Source organism: Lepisosteus platostomus, chromosome 20 (genome assembly GCF_059453375.1).
Source record: "Lepisosteus platostomus isolate fLepPlt1 chromosome 20, fLepPlt1.hap1, whole genome shotgun sequence".
In the NCBI taxonomy this organism is placed as follows: Eukaryota; Metazoa; Chordata; class Actinopteri; order Semionotiformes; family Lepisosteidae; genus Lepisosteus; species Lepisosteus platostomus.
In genome coordinates this window covers 2,731,374-2,750,859 of record NC_142630.1, presented here as the reverse complement: position 1 = coordinate 2,750,859, position 19,486 = coordinate 2,731,374, and the positions used below count along the sequence as shown (strand labels likewise).

The following is a 19,486-nucleotide window of genomic DNA, read 5'->3' as shown; positions in this document are numbered from 1 at the left end:
CCGGCAACCTTCCAGCCACAGGCGCAGATCCTGAGCCACAGAGCCACCGCTCCTGGAGTTTGCATGTTCTTCTTGGGTTTACATGAGTTCGCTCAGGGTGCTCTGATTTTCTCCTGCAGTATAAAAACACGCTGGTAGATCAATTGGTTGCTGGGAAACCTGGCCCTGGTGTGAGTGTGTGTGTGCCCTGTGATGGACTGGCGTCCTGTCCAGGGTGTACCCCACCTTGTGCCCATTGCTTGCTGGGACAAGATCTGGCTCCCCCGTGTCTGTGAGTTGGAAGAGGTGATTAGGAAATAGATGCATGATTTGGATTAGGTCATTCACCTTGAGTTTTCCGAGGGGTTCCAGCTTCCTCTCTGCAGCAGTACTGCGCTCTGTGTTCTTCAGTGAGCTGAGACTTGTGCTGTTTTTTTTTTGTCCAGCCAGTTGCCAGAGTTCTTTGCCAAGAGCTGCTGGAATGCTGTACTCATCACGAGTGCTCAGGCAGTTTCCTTGCTCCAGGCGCATCTCACATTGGCAGGGTTTAATCCAGCTTTAGTCGGTGAAATCACAATAACAAATCCCTCAATAAAGAAGACCCAGGATATGGTGCAGTTTAGCTCTGGGCTGTCATGTAGTTTTGTTGTGTACTTTCAGATAATGTCCTAAATAATACTTTAATAGGGATTTGCTTCACACCTTTGCAGGGTTTGTCTGTAGAGAGAAAAAGCAGTGTTTCTTCTGTTTGTTCCACAGTCGGGTACTGTATATTATTATTTTTCTAGGATCAGTTGGAACCAAAACGGATTCTCTCCCCCTTCCAGACCTCATGAGCCCGACTCAGAGTGGAAGAGTGCAGAGCTGTTTGTGCTTGAGCTCACAGTGATAGCAGGACGGTCTCTTGCGGGGCATCATGGGCCACCTCTGTGAGGAGCACCATATCGGTAATATTGGGGACAGAGAGGACCAGCAGCCTCCAGGGATCTGTGTGCACAGCTGCCAGGGAAGAGCCACTGTCTTTCTGGCTTGACCTCCAGATCAGTGTCTGCTGTAACGGGGGATGAATCATCATTCAGGAAGATAACCGGACAGGAGCACAGTCATTTCAAAAGTAGTTGACATAGCCAATGTGACTGGAGCCCAAGAAGTAGCCACTCATTTCCCACATTATTAACAAGGATATGTGAACACTACCCTGGGGGCTGAGCATGCACAAGTGGCTGATATCGCCCGTGAGGGCTTGACTATGTTGGGTGTAATAAAAAAAATGAAAATGGATCAACTGGTGAGAACTGGTAAGAGCAGTCTGGGGCAGAAACTGTAACAGGTACCGAGAGAGCAGGTAAAAGTTGTTAATATTAAGATTGAAAGAGAGTCCGTCAAGGTTTATAGAGTTGTCGCTGTGACCCAAGACATAAAAAAGAATCGACTGGCTTTTCCAAATTGCTTGGCAATGTGGCATCAAAAAAAAGTTAACCTCCTTTTCTTTGCCTCCCAACTCATGTGATGAATTCTAGGAAAGTGTCTCTGCTATGATCTAACGATGCACAAACAAGTGGCACTTGGTTAACTTTATTTGGAAATGTTGTTCTACTTCAGGAAAACCGCTTTCCTTTTTCCACCTCTTCCTGACCCTCCTTTGCTACCTATTTATTTGAAGTAAAGCAGCTCTCCCATTTGATTTTCTCTGTTCTGCCTCCTTCCCCTCATGCTCTGCAGCAGCTCTGACTCTGGAGACCACTGATTGTGCTGCCTTGGAGGCTCTCTGTCTTCCCAGCATTCCCAGGAGACATGAGTCCCTGACCCAGGCCAGCCTCACAGTGTATAAACACTCCACGGGCTCTGGCTGAAAAATATGGGCAGTCAGAATTCTGCACAAGGGTTCCTTGCATCCTGAAACACTGCCAGTATTGACATGGGGAATGTATTTTTTACAGACTGTAACAGGTATTTAAAGAGAAATGGGTTTTAATAATAATAATAAAAGAGTCTGCTGAGGTGTGTAATAAATTAAAATCGGTCAAAGTGGGTGAAGATGTGTTTTGGCAGAGTGGTTACGGGGCTATGCAATATTGTGGAAACTTTTCCATAACAGAATTTGTATAGATTTTCTTTGCGAGATTGTCATTTAGGTGACTTTCAACATCCAAGTGTAATGCAAGAGCTGAAGAGCTCCCCTGTCTGTTACTGTGAGTGAGCTTTGAGGTGGCTGTTTTTGAGTGTCAAAGTTTTCAAATGACACTGAGAGCAAATCTGACGTCCTGTCATGTCTCTTCTGACTCCTCTTCTCTCCAGCCCAGTGTCCCAGTGCTCAGTGTGACACTTAGCAGGTCGATTATTCAGAAGAGCAGATCAGTCACTAATGTCATTGCTCCTTCCTAAGTGACAGGAGCTCGAGAGCAGGACAGTTTATCAATAGGGAAATTATATTTAGACGCTGACAGGCAGTTTGATGCCTTTTCCTTAAAACTCACATATGAACTGTTTTTAGGCAAACCATGGTTTGATTTAATTCTGAATAAAGAAAATAAACTAAAAGATATAAGGACTATACATTTGTAATGGTACAAGCTACTTATCAAAGTCTAGTATCATAGCCTAAACATCCTAAAAACAATGAATAGAATTCATTGCCTATGTTGGAGGGCTGAGAGAACCATGAACCAGTGGAATTTTCTGGTGAATTACTCTGGTCAATCGTGGTAAAGAATAAAATCTCAACACACATCAATTAAGCATAAAGAGAGGGAATAGAGGAGACGAGGGTCACAGGGATCAAACGGAAGGAAGACGGAGTGTGAGACGGGCATCATCCACCTCTTGCTCTAAGTTGGTGCCAGGTGAGAGGACCTTGTTCTGATCAGTCTTGGGGACCAGATTCTGGCTATGTAATGTGAACCTGTTTGGTGTCTTTTTATTTTTAGGAAATTGATTTCCTTTATTGGGGAACCCTCAGGCTTAAAACGTTCTCTCCTAATTAGGTGATGCATCTTTAGAATAGGGCGATAGATTCCCTATTCCCATTCACTTTTGGGCATCCATGTTAAAGGATAGGAGATTTAAAGCTGTGCTGTATTCTTCTACTTAGTTTGCAATGTGTATCTCTCATTTTCCTGTCAATGCATTGTATAGTCTTTCAAGTTACAGAGTTCTCATTCTGTGTTTTCTGGATCTGCAGAATGTTGACTTCTGAGACGCATTGTTTTGTAAAAAAACATTTTTTGTTTTATGTTGTATAACATTTTGTCATTATATTATGTGGTAATTTGTTCATGTCTGCCAGGAATCCATGTGTCTCAAACAATAGCTGCTGCTTGGATATATCTTTAAAATTTGGGTATTTTGGATTTATTAGTTTCACTCGTTCTATGTTTCGGACACCTCCTAGTTGGTAAAGATAAAAAGATTAACAAATTTCAAGCTGAAATGACCTTCAATGGTGGTAGATTGGTAGTGATTCTACTAAAACCTATAATTTCTTTGCCTTCTTTACATGACAGAACTTTACCACTATTACCACACATAGTTTTTGAGATTGTAATGTAGTTTTGTTACCTGTTTTGAGAACGTTGTCCAGAATTCCTCTTGTCCTCGCCAAAGATTGAAACAAACCAAAAAATATCTCAGTTTGCTACATTGCAAGTACAAGACTGGTTTTCTTTCACCCTCAGTAAATTTAAGTCTAACAGATACTGTTAAATAGATAAGACAGACACAAGGGACTATGTTTTCACAGTCTTTAGAGATCTCCTGAGTGTATGGAGCCTTTCCTATTCATGTGGGTTTTGTCTTGTTAGAGGCAATAAGTCGTTCAGGTGTTGTCATCTAAATTAAGGGTGTCCAGCTCCAGGATCTCAACTCTGCAAGCTTTAATCTTTTTCTTTTGTGATAAAAAATGAAGAGACTTTGTAATTAAACACGCCAAGTTGGAATTGCCAGTTGCTCTGACTCGGAGCCGTGCACGATGTGGACAGGGACCCGCGGTCAGGTTTCTCAGTCCCAGGCGCCCGTCGGAGCTGTTCGCCCTCGCACCTGGTGTGAGCTCCACACTGCCTTGCAGGAGAGGTGGAGTAACCGGACTCGGGGTTACAGAAGCGATGTCGCTGCCTCCTCTCTGACACCCACAGTGTAAAACTCTGCTGTAGATTGTAGAGCAGACCAGGAGACTATATAGTGGTATATATGCTATAGTGCTATATAGACTATATACTGTAGACTACATAGTGGTGCTGTGTGCCTTGGGGCCACTAGTGACGGTAATCGAATCTGGCCGGGGGAGACTAGAGCCGTACTTGTCACTCGGTTGTGTCGAATTCTCATGTGGTGGAGGACCTGTGCTTTAGGTGTGGCGCATTCATCCGCTGTCCAGCCAGTGGCGCTGCCAGTGACCCGAGTGGAGCCGCGCCAGGGGCAGGGGGAGTTGCGCGTGGTCTGGCCGATGGCCCCGCCAGCCGGCGCGTCCCTGGTGAGTCACGGGACTGGCGACATCTGGGGGACACTCTGGCAAACTGACACACCTCAGTGCTGTGCCTCCAATTGTGCGGCTCTGCTTTCTACAGCTGAGGCTTGAGCTCTTGCTGTGTGCGGCACATGGTGGGGTGACCTTGCGATCTGAGCGAGCTAATCCACACAGGAGCCTTACACGTCTCTCAATTACACGTGGCCAGTTTCTGGCCAAGAGGAAAAGGTGGGAATTGATTAAAACCTTGCTCAGTGCGCTTAAGGTTTTTTGGGGCCAGTCGAGCCATTCTTCACGGGTTGAAAGCTACCGATGATTAAGAGAGCACCGGGGGCACACGTTTGGATTGTATCCCCAGAGTACTATGACTGGGGGATCCCCACCTCAACGTGTCTGGTCATTCGTGTGAAGAAGAACAAGCGAAACGACCGTGTGAAAAAGTTAAAGACAATTGGAAACATTTATTTGTAGACATTATAGTTGTAGCAGAGATGTCAACCTACTGTTGAATGTCTCCCTGATACACCTGATAATTGTTGGTGTAAAATAAGGCAAAGAGTGGAGTTTTAGATGTACACTTGTGCACAGACAATAAAAAGGATCTTACATTCACTTGTTTACTGGATACATTTTTGTATGTCCACATTTACCTGCACACCACACTGGCACCAGTCAGACCATCCTGTACTTCTCTTTACAGGCGAAATTAAAGTCACATCCATTTTACACCTCTTAATCGCAACACAATCAGCACAGAAACTAACAAAAGATGCAAAAGAAAGGAAACTTTGAAGTCAGTCCACTACACAAAACGAATCTCCATTAAAATAATCTTTTTCTATATAATATTTATGATAAGGAATCTTTTTCTCTGTTATCTTATGTAAAGAATAATATATTAATAGCCAGGTTATTCTATATAATCTCTGTAGTATTTGTTTTAGGTGTGAGATAGAAGATGGCTGAAGTGCAAGTGATGTCTGGGCAGGAGGCCCTCAGGGGAGGAGCAGCACGCGAGTCTCTTTCAGTTATTTTACTGTTTCAGTCCCATCATTGCATCGGGTTAGGTAGATCATTTTTAGTTTTTTGTGATAGGGGCACATTGCTATTGGCTGCATTTGAAAATGCTGGAATTTAGTTCTTTTGATGCAGAATTGGTTCAAACCTTGCTGGTTCGCTTAAGGTCTGGACCGGATCTGCTCACCTGCTGCAAATTAAATATCTCCCTTACTGTTTTGAAACTGGATATACTGTGCCTTTATAAACCCATGTTATAGTGATGACAATTTAATGGTCAAAATGACACAGGCATTCATTTTCTCAATATAAACCATCAGCCTTTTAAAATACATAGGATAATTTGCTTCTGTACTTTAAGTGAAAATTGCAGACAAGCCATCAAAATGCTGAAAACTGTGTAGTTCTCATATTACCTTATTTCCTGTGTGAAACATAGTTAGCTTGCTAATATGTAGGGAAAAAACTGCCCTTTCATTCTCATCCTAGTGGTTAATAGTTCCCCACAGTTAATTGAGTAGTATAACTATTTGACATAACCATGACTTAAAAATAGCTTGGTTTTATCCAATACTGCAGTACATTAACACTCTATGGGTGGGTTTGTGGTCAGAGTTCACCTGAAAACCCAAAAGGACAGAATAAATTGCACCGTATTTCACTGTTAGAGTCACAAACGTCAAGGAATAATGGGATTGTGCTACACTGATTGTATAAATACATATAAAAATATATATATATATGAATTTGTCTTTTTTTTTTTAAAGTTTCCAGTAGGGAGTGTTGTACCCAGAGCTCTGAGAACACGTTTGGTGCCGTGTTGATAAACATGTTTCCTAAGAGTCGGCTCTGAAATGACAACACAAGGGCCAGCCCGTGTTGTTTAGGGAGGATGATGTAGTCCGGTTTGGTGTGCCGGGGGCACTCCTGGAATCCTGGAGCCGGGAACGAGCTGAGCTGCTAACATGTTTCCTAGCTCTGTCCAGATGTAAGATGTTTAGATTTCGAACCCTCCCCCCAAAAAACAAAAAAAAAAAACAGCTGATGACCTCTACTTGAGACCTGTGTGCAAAAGGCTGCACCCCTCACTGCTCAGTCTCCCATGATTTATAATCCCCTGGATTGAGTAAGTATTCAATCGGTTATTTAAAAAAACTCTAATGTTTACACTGATGCTGTTTAAATAACTATGGTTTACCATATGTGTGTATCGCAAATAATATCTTCTGGAAGATAGAGTGTGAAAGCAGAAGAAAACTTTTTTTTTAGCGGAGTTCTGAATATGTAGCTTAATGATACCGAACGGACAGCGAAGACACTAACATGGCAGCTCTTGCTGTTAAATCAGAGAGGCGACGGGTTAAGGTTCGAATTTAAGGCTCCAAACAAGGTAGAAGCTGCCTCTGAGACCTCCAGGCGGCAGGGTGTGCAGGAAGGCGCGCGGCGCGCGGCCCGCGTCAGTACAGGTCCTGAAAGGGCTTCGAGTAGTTGAACATGAGATAGTCCATGTAGTAAAAGTCGTACGCCCTCTGCCTCTCGGAAGGCGTGAGCTGAGCGAAGTACTGCTGCGTGAGGCGGGCGGAGGTCCTCTCCTCGTGCGAGTGCCTGTCCTTGAAGCTGGGGAAGGTCAGGTTGCGCGGGGCTCCGGTGAGGTGCAGGAGGAAGTTGGCGTCCTCCTCCATGGACTCGAACCTGCCGATGAAGTCGTAGTCCACCAGGCAGGGGCTGCAGAGCCGGTTGACGTGCTCCCAGTGGATGTCCATGCCCACGGGCTTGTGCACGTCCAGCAGGTACTGCATGAACTCCTTGAAGGTCACGCCGGCGCCCGTCCGGAGGGCGGCCCGGGAGGCGTTGACACGGTATTTGGAGATGATGGGCCTCCCGAAGACGGGGTGGTAGTAGCTGTTGGGGTGCTCGAACTTGTCCCGGAAGGCCGACACCAGCCTCTCGAAGGGCTCCCGGACGAAGAGCACTTTGGTGTAGGTCTCCAGCCTGTGGGAGATGCCGCTGTAGTTGAAGCTGTCCAGCCTCTTGAGGTGGTTGCCGTAGTGGACCGTGTTGTGCTGGATCTCCTGGGTGGAGGGGGCGAAGCCCTCCAGCACCAGCAGCACTCGTTTCCAGTTGGAGCAGCCCGCCTTCGGCACCTCGCAGTACAGGAGCTTGTGCTTGTCCTCCACGAAGATCCTCGACACGTGGTACGGCGTCACGGTCCTCTTGCTGCTGCTTTTGTACTTGGCGCAGACGTCCTTCATCAGCCGCTTCCTGCCCTCCTGGATCAGGGACAGCCTGCGCCACTCGGCCGGGTCGGCCCGCGGGGGGGGCGCGCCGGGGGCCGAGGCGTTGGCCGCCGGGCCGAGGGGGGCGCTCTTGATCAGCAGCTTGCGGCGCCGCTTTGTGACTCGCGCGGCGGGCTGGCCGCCGGGGCCGTCGCCTTCGCTCTCGCGGGAGCCGAAGGCCGCGGGCGGCGTCTTGGTTTCGAAGGCTGGGAGCTGCATCGGGGAGACGGGTCGGGACAGTTCCTCCGGACTCAGCTCGGCCCTCCCCGCCTCCCTGCTGTAAGTGCACAGGTCCTGAACAGAGCCAGGAAGGAAACAGTTAAACACCAGCAAAGTCACCGCAATTTAGACAGAATTGTGGGTAGCCTAATATTTCTGTACTTATGTCTGAGGACTCATGAGTCATATATAAAATGTATTTATTTTTACCTAGTATCATTTGATTTGATCATAATACCCTGATGCAGGATCAGAACACAGCTGAAGGGACATTTGATATTTGCAATGCTGGAATCAACCACACGGCGGCGCCCTCTCCCTACGGTTTCAGTTAACTGATCTCGTTCTCTGTTGCTATTCAACCTGTAATGAAACTTCTTGTTTGTTTTCAGTGGCTTTTGTCGGGCTGGTAACAATGCACCATAAACTTCTGTCTTCAGCAGTGAAATACTTTGACAGAAATGGAAATTGCATCACCATTAGTTTTATTTCTTCTCTATGTTCATCACACACCCTTTTTTGTTTAAGGCAATTTCTGGGAGAGCTTTCTTTATTTTTTAATTAAAATGACTTCATCATCACCATCAGCCATATCACTCTGCGACTCACAACTGGAAACCCACTGGAGCTCAGCAGGTGTGAGCCTGGTCAGTACCTGGATGAGACACTCCTGGGAAAACTAAGGTTGCCGTTGGAAGAGGTGTTAGTTGGGCCAGCAGGGGTGCTCACCCTGCAGCCTGTGTGTTGGGGACACTATACTGTAAACAGGCGCCGTCCTTCGTATGAGACGTAAAACCGAGGTCCTGACTCTCTGTGGTCATTAAAAATCCCAGGGTGTTTCTCGAAAAGAGTAGGGGTGTAACCCCGGTGTCCTGGCCAAATTTCCCATTGGCCCTTACCAATCATGGCCTCCTAATAATCCCCCTCTATGAATTGGCTACATTACTCTGCTCTCCTCCCCACTGAGAGCTGGTGTGTGGGGAGCGTTCTGGCGCACTACGGCTGCCGTCGCATCATCCAGGTGGGGCTGCACACTGGTGGTGGTGGAGGGGAGTCCCCATTACCTGGAAAGTGCTTTGAGTGGAGTGTCCAGAAAAGCGCTATATAAGTGTAAGCAATTACTATGATTATCACAGTCACAGTGTGCTGGAGCCTATCCCCAGATGCATTTGGGCACAGGGTGGGATACACTTGAGAAGAGATGCCATCGCAGGGCACACACAGGCACACACACACTCAAGCCAGCTCCACCTGCTACAGGAGCCTCTTTACCTATTAGCTTTTTGGATTGTGTGAGTAAACCTGGAGGAAACCCATCTGAATACAGATAGCACGCCAGGAATTGAACCCAGGGCCCAAGTGCTGTAAGGTACTGTAGCAGTGCTTACCGCTGTGCCACCATGCTGCTTTTAATTAAAAATAAAATCTTTTTTATTTACGGTGCCAAGGAGTGAAAAAAAAATCAAAAGAGTTTGTCCAAAATTAAACTTTCACTCATTATTACTAGTTGCATTTCTTGAGGTTATTTTTTTTTTTGCAGTCTCTGCATTTAGGACGGTTGGTTTTCAAATGGACTTTCAGACACATCAATCAGCAAAGATATTTTCTGAGTTTCAGACTCTTCAACAGCAAGATATTGGACTAACCTTTGTTGTCATCTGTCTCATCTGAACACTGAACCTTGAGCCTTCGAGGAAAAAGACACAAAGGATACATCATGAGTAAATATGCAGCATATCTTCTTATGTAAATGAAAAACCTTTGAAATCAAAGATAACTGCAGCAAAGGACACAGATTCCTATCCACTGTAGTACTATATATAAGCATGCTGTATGGGATAATAGCTGTATAATATTCCTAAAAGTGTGCACATTTGTACGCATTATACAGTATAATTATCCAGATACATCCTTCTTGTTCTACTTCTTCATTATGTCTCTGTTCTCATCAACACATCTTGTCTTGTCCTTGAAGTGTTTGTTTTTCTAGGCTTGATTGCCTGTATTGAAAGCAGATGTTTTACTTCATTTCTACTCTTTGAAAAACCCATTCGGAAATAAAACCTGTATGGTAATGTGCTGATAAACAAGGCTGGGGGGACAGCCTAGCCTGTTTTTAAGCATTATTTAGGTAATTATGCACTACTGTAGAATGAAGGCTCTCCAAGCCAGGCAGCGATACAGGAGCCTCCAACATCCTACGATGGGGTAGAAAATGCTGTTCTAAAGTGATCTGCAGGTTGAAGAGGAAAACTAAAAAGGCCAAACGTGTCTATTTCTGTTTCCAGGCTGTCGGAGGTAGTGAACGCTGACTTTACCCCGGCTCAGAGTCCCGGTAATTTCTAATCAGTCGGACAGCTCTGACTTCCGAGTGATTAGAAATGTGAAGCACCTCAGTCCGACTGGCCTGTCACATCCTGTTTGAGCCTATATGTGATAAAACCCTTAAAAAGTCTGCAAAGGCAGGGTGCAGCTCTGCTTAACTAATGAAATCTCTGCTCGCTGTCATACTTAAGCCTTGACATTTTCAGTGTATAAATGCCAGATTTAGAAGGCAAAACAATTTAGTAATGTGATTCAGTTTAATGCATTACTACAGTGTGACCTTTATGTGTATTGGAAGTGGCCATCTCCTGCTAGCATGGTTTTTGCTTAAGACAGAGAGGGGTCTAGCCTAAGGCTGTATTTTCCAGACTAACACATGGATTTTATATGTAAGATATTCTAAGGACTGTAGGGGTGTCATTTTAGTCCCTTACAATGTAACACAGGTTATTTGTACACTGGCAAAACCAATTTTGCCCCTTTATTTATGAATGAAATACAAACTAATTAGGCAAAAGAGAAATGGTCAAAACAATTTCCCAGTAGCACAGTTTCCAAACTGATACCAAGAGGGATTCATTAACATATTTCATTTGCTGCCCTGAAATAATAACAGAATACACTAGTTCAAACTCTCGGGTTCATCCACTCCTTTCATATGATAAAATCTGATAGAATTAAGCCAAAGTCATTTAGTCCCTGCATTCTAATGGAGACTTTAACCTCATTTAATCTTATTAGATCCAGGAACCCCACTGAGCTGTTGATTGAAAAATCTAAGCCGTTCATTCCTTCCAGAATTGCTTCGCACCACCAGGTGTTCATCGGAGGAATCGCGCATTTCTTACTGACCCACGTGGTAGAGCCTTTCGTCTTTTTAAATGGTGCAAGCTCCACAGTGCCTTTCAGGTGAGTGAATCCCAACTGGAGGAGCTCTGTGACTTGTTGATGACATCGCCCCATTCCTGGTCTCGTGATGTGACCAAAGTTCAGGCTCATAATGTCTGGGTCAAAAGGGTTTTGAGCAGATACCTTTGCTGTTGAGAGGCTTCACGCCTCCATTCAGAGCTCTAAGGAAATGAATTTTGCATTCTTCCTTTATCAGATCCTATAAGCTTGGATCAGCCTGGATGACTAAGTGGTCCTGCAGTAAAGATGTGAGTGCCATACTGAGTCTCCTCTTCCCATTGCATTTTAACGAGATTTCATTTCCTGAAAACACTGTCATGAAACTGTATCTTTATATTTTCCAGATCTAGCTGTACAAATGAATGAGATCTTTGACCAACCCCCTCGTAAAAATGTATTCCGGTAGAAGACCTCTTGAGACGCCACATTAAGAGGTGCACAGATTATTAATTTAGGACAACTCATAACATCGCAATAGTGTAAGAAGCGTTACAAATGAGGGAACCATCTAGCTTATTTAGTTGCTAGTAAGCTAAAAGGTTTTCTATGTAAAAGATGTTAAAACACAGCCTGTGGTTTCATACTCTCCTAATGTGGATATTTTTATCTGCTATTCGAGGCAAAATTAGGCTGTTTTTTCTTGTTAATTTTGTTATGCAAAATAATTCAGCATATGAAAGAAAACTGATATTTTGTATTCCACTTTATGTAAGTGGTATTACTCCTGCCACACTTGGCATACTGTAGGTTGACTATATGATTCTAGCCAATAAGAACAACACACTCTTTTGGTGTATGTTTAATCATCTAAAAATAAAATAACATGAGGACGTGAACAATAATTGACTTCTTCATGCGGCACACCTTTGTGTGGGAGATTCGATTAGTTTTTCGTATTTCACATTATTCCTCTGAGCTACAAAGAGAGAACCTCCAGGGTTTTCCATCAAGGCTGTTTTTCTGTGTGTCTGTGGGAAAATTTGCCTTTAAGGCAGTGGACCATACTCGCTGAGCTTCAAAACTCTATTTTTTCAGTCTTTTGTTTTGCTATCCAAGGTTCTATATTCAAGTGGGATTGATAGAACTTCATTGCATAAACCAGTGTAAAACCCATTTCTATAGCTCACTGTCCTTGAAATGCAGTTCATGAAAAGGGTAATTTGCTTGCTTACCATAAGCCAGTTTTGAATGATGTTTAGATAAACCTGTAACATTCAAGAAGCTACCTGGGAAGAAGCCATTAGTAACCATGTCATTATCTGACACTTGGGAAACACTTTTACGTAAAGCAACATGAAGAAACTAGTTTGCACAAATGCATCAATGAGTATTACTCCAGGAAATTTAAACAGGGCTTCAGCTTATAAGAGTCAGGGTTAGGGAAGTAGTTCACAGGGAGGCCTTTATCAAAACCAGGACTTGAACCTGGGGCCTTCTGGCCTCCAAGCATTCTTAGTCAATCTTGAACACCTTTTTTTGTATACAAAAATGTGTGCAAGAGAGTTCTGCCTTAGTACTATTTTTTTATTCTGCCAGGTATGTCTACTGAAATGAATTTATCATTTATTATTTATATAGCAGGGCCTTTATGGGAACAGCTTGTCTGAAGTACCTTGCTCAAGGGATCAATAGTCACGTGCCATCTAGGATTTGAACCTGCAACTCACTGGTCTAGAGTCCAGAACCCTAATTACTCCACCACACCGTTGCTTTTTTCGTTGGTTGGCCTGTGGACATCTTTACTCAACACTTGAGCACAAAACTTCCTGCAGACAAAGCAAGATGAAAGGGTCGACTAAGATACATTTCACAGCTGACATCACAGATACACTCGGGACGCTGGTTTTAACGGAAGCTTATCAATTTTATAGAAGGTTGTTAAGTTAGAAAAAGTAAAAAAATTGTTGACTTCCTTGTTTTCTTTAATGATTTCCATAGAAACGGCACACTGTTAAGAATGAGGATTGGCAGGAGAAAAGCAGTGATATCATACGAAGTAGGAGGGCTGGCAGGCTTTCAAAGTGGGCATCTGTAAACAAATGTACCTGTCAGTTGCGATCTATGGGTTAAGTGAATTATCGCAGCTAAAATGTGCCGTACAGAAGGCTCTAATTGGCACATCCCTAATTAGAATGCAGGAGTGCTCTTGACCTATGGAAAGCACACTGCAGCATTTTAGGGACTATTCCCTCATTGATGACTGAAGGGGGCGGAGAGACCGGGGTGTATTGCATATTGAAAGACAGAAGGTAAGAAAAAAACAGAATCCTAAAGCAGACGTGAGCTGATGAAAAAGTGTTGTTCTTTGGCTTCGCTCCTCGTATCAGTTGGGACACCAGAAGGGAACGAAGGATCTTGCTGAGAACTTGTCCTGTGCTCCAAACTACTGCTGTTTTCACACCAGAAATCTGAGAAGGCAGAAAAATCTGTTTGGCCCAGCAGCCTCCTAACTGTCTGTATCAGGACTGACCCCTGGTGGTTTCAGTTTCCTTCAGCTGCTTCATTTACCTCTTGGCTTGCAAACATGACTATTACAGCTTCCTAAACCCTCTCCAACAGTCCCTCTTCAGTTTGCCCAGAGGACAGGAACTTAACTTGGAGCTGTCAGTATTCATCGTTGTCCAGATTCATCTGTTTTAGCAAGCAGAACATGGAGTTCTCCTTTATTTAAAAAAAATAGCATCTGAAGATTTATTGTTGTGTATGAAGTCAGGGCAAGTGAGCAAATATTACACTTACAGAACCATTAATCTGTGAAGTACAAACAAAAGTGTCTCATTGTCTGTCTGGCAGTTCATCAGCAGTTCATTGAGCTTGTGGTAACTGATCTTCTCATCCAAAGCTGCAGAAAACTAAGAAACAGTTTTCTTTTTTGATCAGCCCTTGAAGACAGAATTTGAAGCATTTGCCTGCAGTTTCAATATCTTCAAGCCTCTATTAGTTATAGATTGCCTCTCAAGGACTGTGCAAGGTGGAAAGGATTAAGGAGCAATCCTGAATCATAGCTAGTGTCAGGAATGACGATTCTCCAGTTGTATTGTACCTTGACATTGACCTACACAGGGGTGTCATCTAGATCGATTACGTGCCAAAACCTTGGAACCTACTTTGATGAATTTAGCAGGAGGCGTGCCAGACACAGGGACGAAGTGAGAAGTTGCAGCTCCAGTTATTTACAAGAAGAGCGCTGCCTGTGGATGTGGAAAGTTGGAGAGCTTCTCTCTACTGTCAGCAGGAATAAATTGCCTGTTACAGGTCATTCAATCTTTCTCTTGCTTCTTAGCATCTCTTGGAGTCTTGGTTTCCTTTAGAAATTTTTCATTTATGCAGAGCAACCAATCAAAACCAAGGAAAAAAAGTATTGTATGAAAATAGTTTTTCCAATAGTATGTGTACATAGTTTCACACTGGGGCAACTGTCTTTCTGAGACTGCATTGCGGTCAACTCCATTAAACTAGAAGTTTCACCTTTTACTTTGAATTCAAAAAATAACTGTAAAACAGGTATAGCAGAGAAAGGAAAAGTAAAACGCAAAATGCTTGGTTAATGAAGCAAAGGCCAACGAACGACACCCAAACCGTTTTATTCCATTTGATCGCTGCAGACTAACTCTAAAACTGTCATTTCACGTCGTCTTCAGATCTCTGCATTCTGGCTTTGTTCTTTTATTTTGGGGAGTTTTCCTCCCCCTGGTCTAATAACACACCAACAAGGTGTGAAAGAAGTGTTTATCCCCAATGCACATCAATGATTTGACAGGATTCCGTGTGGACATGTGGTAATTGGAATAATATTTATGTGCTAGTTCCTACACAAAGGAATTACTCTAATTTCAGGAGGTTATCTGGCACTAATGAAATGCATATTATGAATTTCAGCGGATGCCTGGTTAAGGAAAAAGTAGGTTAATTACACAAATGAGACATCTGGCCTTTTGTCAAATCACATTGTATTCAGGGCGCTGGGGGAATGAGCTGCAGGAGATGGTAAATATGATTTGGGCAGATTGTGTATTTATCAGAAAAACATACATGCACAAGGCAAGCAACTGCAAATCTTTGTGTCAGCTTGTTGGATCTGGGATTAGGTGTTGCAAAAGTGTGAGTAGTAACTTAACTCACAGGTGGTCCTGGCTTCCACTATGATGCTTAACAAGAAGACCAGCTAACTTCTAGAGCAAGCTACCCAGTCGAACTGTCATAGCTGGTACCCCGGCTTTTTTACAGAACTGTCTGGTTGAGATCCTTGGATCACTTAGTTACAGTCTGACAGGCTGGATGGGCTGCACGACTTTCTCTTGTTTGTGAATTTGTTCTTAATCTCTTAAATGTAAACCGAAATTCACTCTTAGTTAAAACACTAGGTCTTGAAATCCTTATCATGCCTAATGATTATGATTTCGGCGGTAGTAATAGATAATAAGGACATCTATAAAGTGATATGGACAAGCTTAATTTTGTCTGACAGCCTGTTCTGTTTTGAAATACGACCTTAAACCGATAAGTGGGAAGATTAGCTGATGCGTCTGTAATCCTGTTTCTAGGCCTCAGCCTGCCTTGTGCGATTGTGGTGAAGTCCTCAGATGCTTAACACTCAACCATACCTAGTTCAAGACATTTAGATACTCAGCTGGTTTAAATTGTTAGATAAAATTTATCTCTCAGCCCAGTACTGAAATAAAAGAGCAGATGCACGCAGCGGGGAATTCTGAGATAAAGGGCTCGAAAAAGAACAAAAATCAGATAAAACCAAAATATGTCAGAGGATCCTTAACTGTGCTAGAGCTAATTAATCTATTGGCAATATAAAAGTTCACTTTAATGAATATATACTTTAAAGGAAGCAATGTGGACATTTCAGAGTGAGTTTAGTAAGATGATAAATTGGAGCATCCTTTCCTTTTTTAATGATCTTCTGAATTCAACACAGAGTATCACAATATGTGTATTTAAGAGTAGAGTATGTGTATTTCTCATGCCTATGTATGTATCTGAATATACTGTATATCATTTTAGGTTCTGTGTGTAGAGGTATGTTCTAATCAAAACATTTCCAGGCTCAAATGGTACTGGAATATATATTACGTACTCTGGTTGTTCCATACTCTTGGTGATGGGAAAATTGCACAGGGGTATCAGATCAGAATCACATCAAAGGTAAACCTCCTAAATGACAGGGGCTTAACAGGAGAACTTATCAGTCTTGCCCAGAGCGGATGGTGTAAAGGGCTGGTGAAGGTGCTCCATCAAATAGGGAGTAATTGCTGAAAACCCGAGGGTGCAAGAAAACAGGAGCCTCAGTTTCCTTGACAGACAGCCCCTCTTCCACACACACATATGGAAACCTGGCACTCCTTTAAATTTGGGGTTACAGACTCCATTTATAAACTCTTTATGATGTACTGTATGAACAGAGCATTGACACAGTGTCCAGAGTCTGGGGGCTGCTGAAGATTACAGTGCCTGTTTGTTAACAAAATAAGTTCATATATACTTTGTGTAATAAGAGAGTGCTAACAACTTGCACTGCGTTTATAAACTGCCATCAGCGATTCCTAAACCAAAGTGTTCAAAGAGATTCTTTTAAGAACAGAGTGAAAGAGCAAGAATTAAGAACATTACGAATATTCAGGTATTCTTAATAAATGGAATTGCCGCTCCCAGGGGACATGCTGGTGAAAATATTCAGCCCCTTAAATTTGCAATGTTAATGGCACATGTACTGTATACATTAGCTGCTGTTGTGTGCCCTGAAGAAAAGAGCTCCGCGGGGACGGTCTCCTTCTTTTAATATTTCTGTGAGAGAACATTAGTAAAAGCAAATCGTTTTTAAAGAATGCACAGTATCCACAGGTTTACATCAGTACACATTCTCCCTCTCAGGAAACAGCTGTATGGCAGGTATAAAAATGTTTTATTGTGAACTATATTTGAGAGGGATAAGAATCTAATCTTAATGTAACTACTTTCGGGATTACATTTTAAATGTGCACTCCATGGATTACAGCAGACAAATAGTTCCTCCTGGCCCTTCAGCCCAACTGTCTTGTTCGTGGTGGCTCATCTGTTTTCACTTGGCCTAAGAGCTCGCTATTGCTATTAATGTACAGTATAGTATGTGTCCCAGCTTTTTTCTAAATCTGATTCCGATCATTCTCACCTAACACATATTCAGGGCTCTTCAATCTGATGACAGGTCTGAGATGCTTTTTTCATCACTGTTTTCTGAGAGAAAAGGAGCTTTCAGGTCGCTGTGGCGTACGGACACTACTACAGTCTGAAACCTTGTCACAGGTGCTGCTTTATGTTTTGCGCTGAATCTCCCAGAGGATAATTTCATTTTCAGAAGGCCGACAGTAGAACACTGCACTACAGACTTAACCAGGCATTTTGAAAGCATTATAAACCACAGGCAAGTGAGCTACAGTTACAATTGTAACCAATTAGCAGTGAATATATACCGAGCTACAAAAGAGACACTCTTTTTAGGCATATGCGTTGGGAAAAGTGTGTGAGTTTTGGACATTAAGAACAGTGTATCAGCTGCACCTGGCTTGATTTTTTTATAGAAAATCTTAAGTAAACAAATACAGACTTTTGCATCTGCACGTGATAAATCTATCATTAGTGTCTTTGTTTTACATGTGTTGGTCAGGAAAAGGATGTTACATGCGTTCTGTCTTCACAGGACATACTGTATACCGTCCCATCTTTAAATTCTAATTATTGCCCTTGGCTGTCCTGCCCTCCACACTTTTGAGTAATGAACCAGGGAGGTACTGTAGCTGCAAGGGTGGAGGGAGGGCAGTTAGAAAAGATGTGCCGAGAGTTGTGGGCAGCCAGGGAGTATTTATATGTAGGAGAGTGTAAATGCAGAATTAGAATTTGACCTCCTCCTCAACTTCTGTTAAATAACACCATACAATGTACTACTATATCTCACCATGTATTATCATTCTATATACTTGCACGTCTGAACAGACTGTTAACTTTTTTAAAGGCATAAAATCACATTTCTTATCCAGCAGATATACAAGCTATACTTATTCTTAAATAAACATGTAAAATCCAAGCAAACCGATTTTAGGAAGAGACAGCTGTTTCTCTTTTCCTATCTCTATGCCCCTAAAACATGAACGGGATTCATCGTTTGGTTTGTTGACGTTTGCCTAATGCAGGGTAGTGGCATGCTGGCTTACTCATCATGGATGACATCCGCTATCCTGGCCAGCAGGCCTGTAGCACATTCCTGGCAAGGCATATGGCTGAGCGAGTCCAACAGTGGGATCGCCGTGATGTGTTAGTGATTACTGGGCAAAGATATCCCACAGCCTTTCAGTGGGGTTTACATGATATGATTGGCCAAGCCATGTCAGCGGTGAGATGTAAAACACAAGCTACAAACTCTGCTCTGCATGGGCCTGAAATTGGGTGGACACTCATAAATCCCAGAAGCAAATGTGAACATTGCTAGGGTTGGTAAGCATGAAGTTACTGGGGGATCCTCAGTAAACTGCACGACAGCAGCACTCAGCTCTGACCGCAGGCAGGAGTGAGACTCAACATTAATGGTAAGAACCATCTGTCTTTTGGTTGGCACTACAGCCCTTTGTGTGGAGTGCACTGCAAGAAGCAAGAAAAAGTACACCTCCAAGATCTGTTTGCTGCTTCGAATTACATTTACTTTCTCCGTGTTGGATGGATACAAAGGCTGAGGGTGATTTGTTGGCTGCATGCAGGAAATCCAGAATTTAGATCTAAATATGCTTCCAGCCCATGAATGGCAGGTAGAACAACATTATTGTTCACATACAGTGAAGCATGTCATTTATTCATAACCACATCAGGCCAGCAATATATCTCTGCAAGTGAAATAGCACAGTTGTAACAAGTGTAATAAAGGCATTTAGTAGATTCCATTAATATTTAGCTCTTGTCATCTATAAAGAAATTGACAGACTATCCCTCATGCCTATCTTTAGATGGTCACCTTCCTCCACTGAGACACTTTTCCCTTGATAATCTCCACCAGCAGCTCCCTTATTTTCTCTAAATGTCAGTTAGTCTGACATCTTACAGCATTTTACAAATGGCAGCGTCACTAGCACACTTTTTTGTTCCCAAATTTAAAGCAATTCATAAAACATTTAACATAACCTGACATATTCGATTTTGGAACCTTAAAGTTTTATAGTTATTTTTTTGAGGATGTGATTTGGGTGAGGCTTTTCTTACACCATTATGAGAGCCAGGAAAAGGTATTTTCTTATTAAACTAAAAACAGTCATCCACCTTCTGC

At 43.0% G+C, this 19,486-nt stretch overlaps 1 protein-coding gene across 1 annotated transcript in view; it reads right to left on the bottom strand.

Annotated features, from left to right (window-relative positions):
• Positions 1-4,874: 4,874 nt before the first annotated feature.
• Positions 4,875-19,486, bottom strand: part of chst8 (carbohydrate (N-acetylgalactosamine 4-0) sulfotransferase 8) — a 104,240-nt gene continuing 89,628 nt past the window's right edge. Inside the window, exons 2-3 of the mRNA XM_088613452.1 lie at positions 9,600-9,640; positions 4,875-8,028 (exon numbers count right to left, since the gene is read on the bottom strand). Of these exons, the coding sequence (XP_088469578.1) occupies positions 6,916-8,028; positions 9,600-9,640 (1,154 nt within the window). The 3' untranslated portion in view covers positions 4,875-6,915. The remainder of the gene's footprint in view (positions 8,029-9,599; positions 9,641-19,486) is intronic.